Raw genomic sequence first — 7,946 nt, 5'->3', positions numbered from 1 at the left:
GGGGTTCCACACTCCAAGTTGGTGGCAAAAGTAATATAACTTCTGTGGACTGTGCTCCCTAGATCTACAGCAGTGGTTCTCAACCTGTGGGTCCCCAGATGTTGTTGGACTACAACTTCCATCATCCCTGAGCTCTGGCCTTGCTAGCTAGGAATGATGGGAGTTATAGTCCAACAACATCTGGGGACCAACAGGTTGAGAAAGGCTGCTCTACATGCTTCAAAGCTATTCTGAACATTTACTGTTTACTTGACCACTGGCTGCATTCAGTGGGGCTTACTCCTTATGAAGTGTCCTTTAAAAAAGCAGCCTGAATTGTGTACAGTACTATAGGAGAGAATAGCAAGCTTCCAAGCTGCAAAGCAGTTTACTTCTGGTAAGAATCAGAAGGGTTTTGTGCATCCTGAAAGTATGCTTCACTCAGTCACTCTCTATTCCTTCTCTCAACTGACATCAGTCCAGTGATGGGATGAGATTTATGGTGCAGTAACCTCGGAGCTCTATGGCACCACACACATGAATATGTTGCTACAGCCATCTCTCTATTCTTCTGTATCCCATTTATATGTGAAACTTTGTTCTTCCAGGTTCCCAATCACTCCCATGGTCTTAAACAGAAGGGAGCTGTGACTTTGACAACCAGTGAGACAACTGGGTCTGGCTAGCACATAACAATGAGCCATGGTTTAACAAACCATGGTTTAGCGTCATGTGTGAACTCTGCCCAGCAGCTTCACTGTGACCAGTTTTCTGCCCAAAACCACACCTTGAAGCCATGGCTTGTTCCTGGTTTATAAACCTTGGCATGGCTTGGTGTTATATGTGAAGCCAGCACCTTTCCTGAACCATGGCTTGTTTCGGTGCTCCAACCCAGATGTTCACCAAGTAACACAGACATGAGGCAAGAGCAACTGTAAAGTAGCTTTGGAGGAAACAAGCCATGGTCTGTCTGATCATCTGTGAAAGTCGAGGTTTACCCATCGTTGGTTGAGCAAATAGCAGCTTAACAAAACCATAGCTTAGTATTATGTGTGAGCCAGGCCTTACTCTCACAACACACAGGAACCAAAACGCTCCTGCACAGAAACCAAATACTACACAAAAAGTGCTCATTTCCTGTAGCTGAAATATTTAGAGGGTAACTTTACACTACACAGTCTGGTTTTATAGCCATTCTTTCATCTAAGGGGATTTCTGTGGTGAGAGGCCATGTGGAACGGAGACCCCGAACGGAGACTTCTCTGCACCCTCACCAAACAACAATTCCCAGCGCTCGTTTTCAGAGGGAAGCCATGCCAGTTAGACTGGCAAAAAGAACGATTTGCAGCTGTAGTGTAAATAGACCCTTAGCGTTGGAAACTGCAAAATAAATAAATTAATGGTGCAGCCAGGCACGATGAAGGCCAGGAGTGCATGAAGTGCAATACCTCCAACCCTTGTTCCTTCCTCCTCCTCCTCCACTGCCCCACCCAAAAGATTTAAGTGGTACAAGCAACTGAAAACAGAATTGTCTCCCCCTCAAGTCCATTGCCATTTTCTATAGTCAGAAGTTACAAGAGTAAATTCAAGTACATGTTGAGGAGTGGAAGACCCTTGTCAGGAGACAATGACCACTAGGAACATATCAATGGGAAAATGGGCATGTGTGTGTGTGTGTCACATAACATCTCAAAAATGTCACTGTTGGTTTCAAGGTTCTCGGCTTCCTTTTGTGCTTTGCACCTTGGTACGTATACAGAATCACTCCCAGCTAAAACCAGGGAGGTCAAATGGGTCTCTGCTCCCGCAAGCAGGATTTTACTCTTGCAGAAAAGAAACTCGCTTCCACGCTCTCTGCACTGCCAGATCAGTGGAGAATCCAAGGCACACTGCGCTGTTCGATACCTGTGACAACAGGAGTCTCCAATGAAGTGGTGGTTTGGACAAGCACAGAAGTGAGGTACTTGGCTGCTGGAGCAAAACTACTCTTGTGTGAGAGTGCCAGTAGATACAGACCCATACACAGCACACTGGTCCTAACCCAGAAGGGCGGTGTGGTCAGCAATCTATGTGCTATGGGGACGCCAGCTCTTGCATGCTCCCAAACCGCCTACAAAACTCTGGGGAGCCTTAAAGTCTCAACCCAAATGCAGCGCGAGGAGCTGCTGTTTGAGAAAAAAGGGAGATGTCCCGGGTTCACACCCAAGCTGCTGCTCAGGGATTGCCTGGATCATGCCCGGTGTCCTTAGTCCTCCCTTGCAAGAGTAGCCTGGCTAAAGAGCATTCTGAGAGTCACTGGAGTCGCTACAGCCAGTTTCTAATTATGGCTTTTAACAGCCACTGCATATAATGCCCATCCTATTTTTATACCTCTGCATCTCATCCGCTGTGCACCTAGACCTAGTTGGATTTGGAGCCAATCTATATGCGCAGCAGAATCACGTGGGGCACTTTTTCCCAGGCTACAGGTGGTGGAGATCATGTTTTAGATTTTCTCTCAAAGGAAATATTATCTGAACACTTTTATAATTAAAAAAAAAACCCTAGCACAATGTTTCTCAACCTGTGTGTCCCCAGATGTTGTTGGACTACAACTCCCATCATTCCTAGCCAGCATGACCGGCGGTCAGGGATGATGGGAGTTGTAGTCCAACAACATCTGGGGACCCACAGGTTGAGAACCGCTGCCCTAACACATCAGCGAGAAGGATAGCCTAAAACCATTCTCCAGAACGTGCTCTCTGTGCAGTGAGGTTTTTGCGGGGGAACTACAAACATGTCATTCCTCCCACATGCAGTATGAAGTAGCACAGTCCCCCCAAAAAGACACATAATGGGATTTTACTCTATATAGATTGACACAGGGTGAAAAGTAACTTAGTGTGGTTGTAGCCTTGATATCACCCTTGCCTGGAGGACTTTAAATCTACTCTACATAACGTTTGGGTAGGCAGGAATGAGGCTGGTAATTAAGGCATTAGAAGTGCCTCCCCACTCATCAGTTCCACACCACTTTTTTACACCTGTGTGCAGTGCTTTTTTCTGGGGGGGTACACAGGGGTACGCACACCCCTTAACATTTTATGAATCTTTGTACTTTTGTCCATTTACTGCATTTATTTCCCCCGGTTTGAACTATAAAATGGTGATTTTCTCGAGTCAAAATGAGAGTACCCCTAAACAGTTTTTTAAAGGAAAAAAGCACTGCCTGTGTGGACACACACACACACACACACACACACACATACACGTACGTGCCAACAAGTGTGTATAAATGAAATAACACTAACAATTCTGGACAGGGACTCAACACATGACTATAGTCTGCATCTGCTCATTTGACCTTACTCATTCCCCGTCGGAAGGGAGTTTGCAAATTGTTTCGGCTGCGCACTCCTCGTTCACGCTGACGGCGTCTGCGCAGAGGTCTCCACGAGATGAATGGCGCCAGTGTGGCAGCAGAGTGGGCCGATTGTGCTGGTTGCGTTCAACAGAACCACCCAAAAAAATCACATGACGTTTAAACTTGGGCCCCGATTCCTTCATTGGCTGCAACTCAGTGTTGACGCTAAGCTACAACTATGGTTAAGCAAATTAGCCTCTTGCATACGGGTTTCTCCCTTCATCCAGCAGGAGAACAAAACATGGAGTAGCTAGCTTGGTATTATAATCTAAATCAGCAGTTGTGGTCTGTGGTCCTCCCAAACTGGGAAACCAACAACAAACCTTGGCTTTTAGATTGTGTTCGGTTTGGAGAGGAAACAAACCGCAAGTCCCGATTTGGGTGTAACACAAAGCCAGCTATTCTGTGGCAAGAGGGAGGGAGGAAGAAAACAGGGAAGCTTGAGCTTCATGCACAAACTAATTTGCTAATTTGCTTAGCCGTAGCTCAGCTTCATGTCCAAACTCAACCGCTGGGTGATCAGGTTGTTAAGGAAGGAAGGAAAGAAAGAAAGAAAGGTTCCAATGAAAGGTATTAATATTATCTGATTTCAGTTCCATGCCATATACCCTTGAGATTGTGGTTTTGTTTCTGTTTTTTTCTGTTTTTTCTTCTTTTTGTAAAAATCACATTATATAACATACTATACAATTATTATTATTCTTATTAATCTTCTTTTCCTTTTTTTTAAAGAGAAAGTCCGACATCTAGAAATAAGAGGTAGAACTACTGAAAACTATTATGTTTCCTGCTGCAGGAAAAAAATTCATTTTTTTTTACAGTAATTCTTTAAAAAAAACAGTTAAAAAATTGACAAAAAAAATATAAGTCGCAGGTTAGGCCCCCATAATTTAAAACAAAAACAATGAAGGGGGGGGGAGAAAGAAAAGAAAATAACACTTGTCAATGCAGCCGACAGGTTAAGAATCCATTAAATTGGGACAGAATAGAAGTTGCAAAGGGTAGGGTCCACACACTCACAACAGTGATGGGGGAATGGGGTGTACCATTTTTGATTCCTTTGCTTGAGACTATTGAAGCACGGGTGATGTTAAGAACATGTTACGGTTAGCAGCATTTTACCGGAGCAGAGGACTAATGAGAAAGGGTGGTGAATTAGACCAGAGGTCAGTTTTGTTCTGATAAAGAGAGAAAAGACATGTGGGCGGGGGCCAAAACAGAAGAAAAACACTGATTCACAACTAAAAAAAAAAACCCCAGTCAGTTCTGCTGACGTTTCACAAAGCTGTGATAATATATCCTTAATACTTCCACCCCTCTGCTGAAAAGCTCAAGAGGAGGGCGTACGACGTATTGTGTGTGACTGAAAAGGCAAAACCAAGAAAGAAAAGTGTCTTGGTCAGAATGAAAGCAAGGAGCGAGTGGGGGGAAATAAACAGAGGTAAGGAGGGGGAAAAACTTAAATGCTTTCAAGAGAAGAATCTGCCTTGGTTTTACCTAGGCAGAGAGCATTTTGGATATTTGGCTAGTAGTAAAGGAGGAGGAGGATGAAAAGGTAAAAAGCCGGTTTCAGCTGAAGATTAACGAACACATTACAATGTAGTTTCTGTTCCCTTGCTCCTCCAGAAATAACTGTCTTCAGGATCAAGCTCTATTCTAATTTGAGGCACAACTTTCATTGGAGTTCGTGGAGGGCTGGAGAGAGAGACGAGAAAGAAAACCAAAATCATCAAAGCAGAATTTATACACTCAGATGAATCCCCCCTCCCTTGCTCATTCTAACCACCCCTATCTTTTATGTGGGTGCAATAATATGAAAACTACCCAACAGTGATATGAAGACAGCAACAGAGTTGGTTGCAATTACCCCATTCTGCTGGTGGAGCCCCTGTAGATACAGGATAATAATGTTCCTTTGAATGTTCCTTTGAACATTTGAAAATGCAACAAAGGTTTATGTCATGTAGGACTTGCATAGTGCGCTGGAACATGGGCCAGGGTTTAAAGAGAAGGCCCAGAGATGTTCCCTAACTTTGGGAGGTATGTTTCAACTGGGTGGGAAGTTATTTCTTACGTGATACGTGCAGGAATAAACACACTGGCATGGAGCAATTCTAGAAGCCTTGGCACAGAATGCCTTTCTAGATACATCCCAAGGAGAAGGCAAGTGTGGTATAGTTCGTAAAGCGGATTTCCCCAAGTGGGTACCTTCCAGAGTTCCCTGACACCTGGTTATTTATATTCTACAGCAGAAAACCATAATTAGACTTGCTGGGTGGTGCTGCCATCTTGCAATTCAAAGATGAGGTTACCTCTTGCCCCCCCCCCGAAGTTGCCGGGCTGCAAATTCCCATAAGTCCCTGTGACAAAGCATTGCACTGTTGACTCGTGTTTAGCTTGTGGTCTACTAAGATCCTTAGATCCTTTTCACATGTACTACTGGGAATCCAGGTGTCCTCCCCACCCCCCAATCTTATATTTGGGCAGCTGGTTTTAAGTGCAGAACCTGACATTTGCCCCTATTGCATCATGCTTTCCTTTCTGGTTGTCATTTCTGTCCCACCCGCCCCGCTCAAAAGGACACCATCTGCTACACGATTACTTGTTCTTAAGCATCTCCCATGCATCACAGCCTGGGTTCATCCTGGTTCATCACAGGCTGTGATGCATGGGAGATGCTTAAGAACAAGTAATAGTGTTAGGCAAATGCCAGCTCTATAAAAGAGCTTTAACTTTTTATGCAGGTGACTTATTTCGCCCAGAAGGAATCAATGTTTCGGTGACACCAAACATTTTGAGAAAGTGACAAGCTTCACCGAATCATTCACTTTTGCTGATTCTGCGTAAGGGCTTGATCCCGGCACATTTAGATTGCTGTCAAAGCTTTATTTCATTTGCAGTGGAACTTCTGCACTGGAGTTTCAACCCACCATACCAATGAAAAAGATGAATTACAAATAGTTTGCTTGCAGGTCATACATCCATATAGATCCTCACCTTGGCATTGTGTGGGAGTGCAGGAAAGGAATTTTATCAGCATGATGTATGGCGTTCAAGGAATGTTGGTGATTTTTCTCCTGTTATTTTTTTTTTGGAAAAATAAAATAATAATGCTTATCAACTGCTTGATTTTAGAAATCTCTACCCCTCTTTTATTTATGAATAAACACAAAGCAGCTAAAATAAAGTTGCTACATCTTGAGCCCAGTACAAAGTTGCCCATTACCAAGGCAAGATGGCGGCCCAGGAAATCGAATGCCACACCTCCAAGTGCAAAGAGGAAGCAGAGCTGTGTGCCATCAACATATTGCAGACAACGTACTGCAAAACTCCGGGTGACCCCACTCAGTGATTTCATGTAGGCGTTAAACAACACAGGATATTTTTGCGTTCAAGCTGCGGATCTTCAGATGTTGTTTGACTCTAGGGCTGCCATATTTCAAGAAGTAAAAGGTCCAGACACAAAAGTTATTTTTTAGGGGGCGGGGGAATCACCCAAAAAGTTGTTTGGTCAAACAGATGCTTACTTGTTCTGTTGGCAAAAACCCGGACACTTTAATGATTTTTCGAAATTCCTCCCGGGATGCTAATTTCGCTGGGGAAATCCTGGACATGTCTGGGAAATTCCGGACATATGGCAACCCTCTTGGGCTCCAGTTCCATCATCTCTGCCCAATGGCCACCCTGCTTGGGGATTGATTTGTGATGGGAATGCAACAACCCCTGGAGGACCACAGCTTCTCCATCTCTATCCCCATCCACACTCAAGAGGGAAATGGAAAGCTCCATTTTCCTGGGATGGAGAGGACTTGTGACACTTCAGTGAAGACAACAAAATGGCAGTTTAGTATTCAAAGATGTAGCAACTTTTTAATAGACATTTGTGGTCCCATCTGATTGTTCTGCTGTCACCATAGTTACCCCTGAACCAAGCAACCCGCTCACCAGTGCTACACCTTACTTATTCCATCTCTCCTGCATCTGAAGCTTTTGTCACTTACCGTCTTCCTGTCTACCCACCCAGCCAGCATCATTCCATTCAATTAGCATGTCTAACAAGCCCATCTCTTTCCACCATCTCCCCCTACCCAAAATAGGCAGTCTGCAAGTCTGGTTCTCTTGCTCCGCATGTTGCATTGGCACCATGAGGGCAGGCAGGTTCTGATTGAGTCTACACTGATATTTCCCCCCTAGGATATTTGCCACTTGGTTTATATCTGCAGAGAGCCAAGCCATGCATTCTTCTTCCACCAACTCACAAAATATCCACCTGCGAGTTTTGCACGATTCCTACTATTCAGCAAAATGCACATGGAACCATACTAGACCTGCCATATGCAATCAATAAAGCAACAAAAAGAAGATAGGCAAGGGAGTAAGCAGAAGTGGGGCTGCAGTGTTTTGTTCTCATTTTGAAATGAAAAAGGCAATCACATTTTAGCACAAATTGAAGAAGAAAGTGAATATCACCCAAGCCACCTAAAGGAAGACAAGCGTGTTAATAGTGCTACATGATTCACAGGATGACCTCTTTTTCAAAAACAACGGACAAATACAGTGGACA

At 44.1% G+C, this 7,946-nt stretch overlaps 1 protein-coding gene across 7 annotated transcripts in view; it reads right to left on the bottom strand.

The window, feature by feature from the left end:
• Nucleotides 1-574: 574 nt before the first annotated feature.
• SLC4A4 (solute carrier family 4 member 4) overlaps nt 575-7,946 on the bottom strand; it is a 195,245-nt gene continuing 187,873 nt past the window's right edge. For all 7 annotated transcript variants that reach the window (XM_081876690.1, XM_081876692.1, XM_081876687.1 and 4 more), the window contains 2 exons: nt 6,380-6,459; nt 575-5,077 (listed from right to left, as the gene is read on the bottom strand). In XM_081876690.1, the coding sequence (XP_081732816.1) occupies nt 4,975-5,077; nt 6,380-6,459 (183 nt within the window). In that variant the 3' untranslated portion in view covers nt 575-4,974. The remainder of the gene's footprint in view (nt 5,078-6,379; nt 6,460-7,946) is intronic.

The sequence above is a fragment of the Podarcis erhardii genome, assembly GCF_964252035.2.
Source record: "Podarcis erhardii genome assembly, chromosome: 9".
NCBI lineage: Eukaryota > Metazoa > Chordata > Lepidosauria > Squamata > Lacertidae > Podarcis > Podarcis erhardii.
This window is presented reverse-complemented; position numbering and strand designations above follow the sequence as displayed.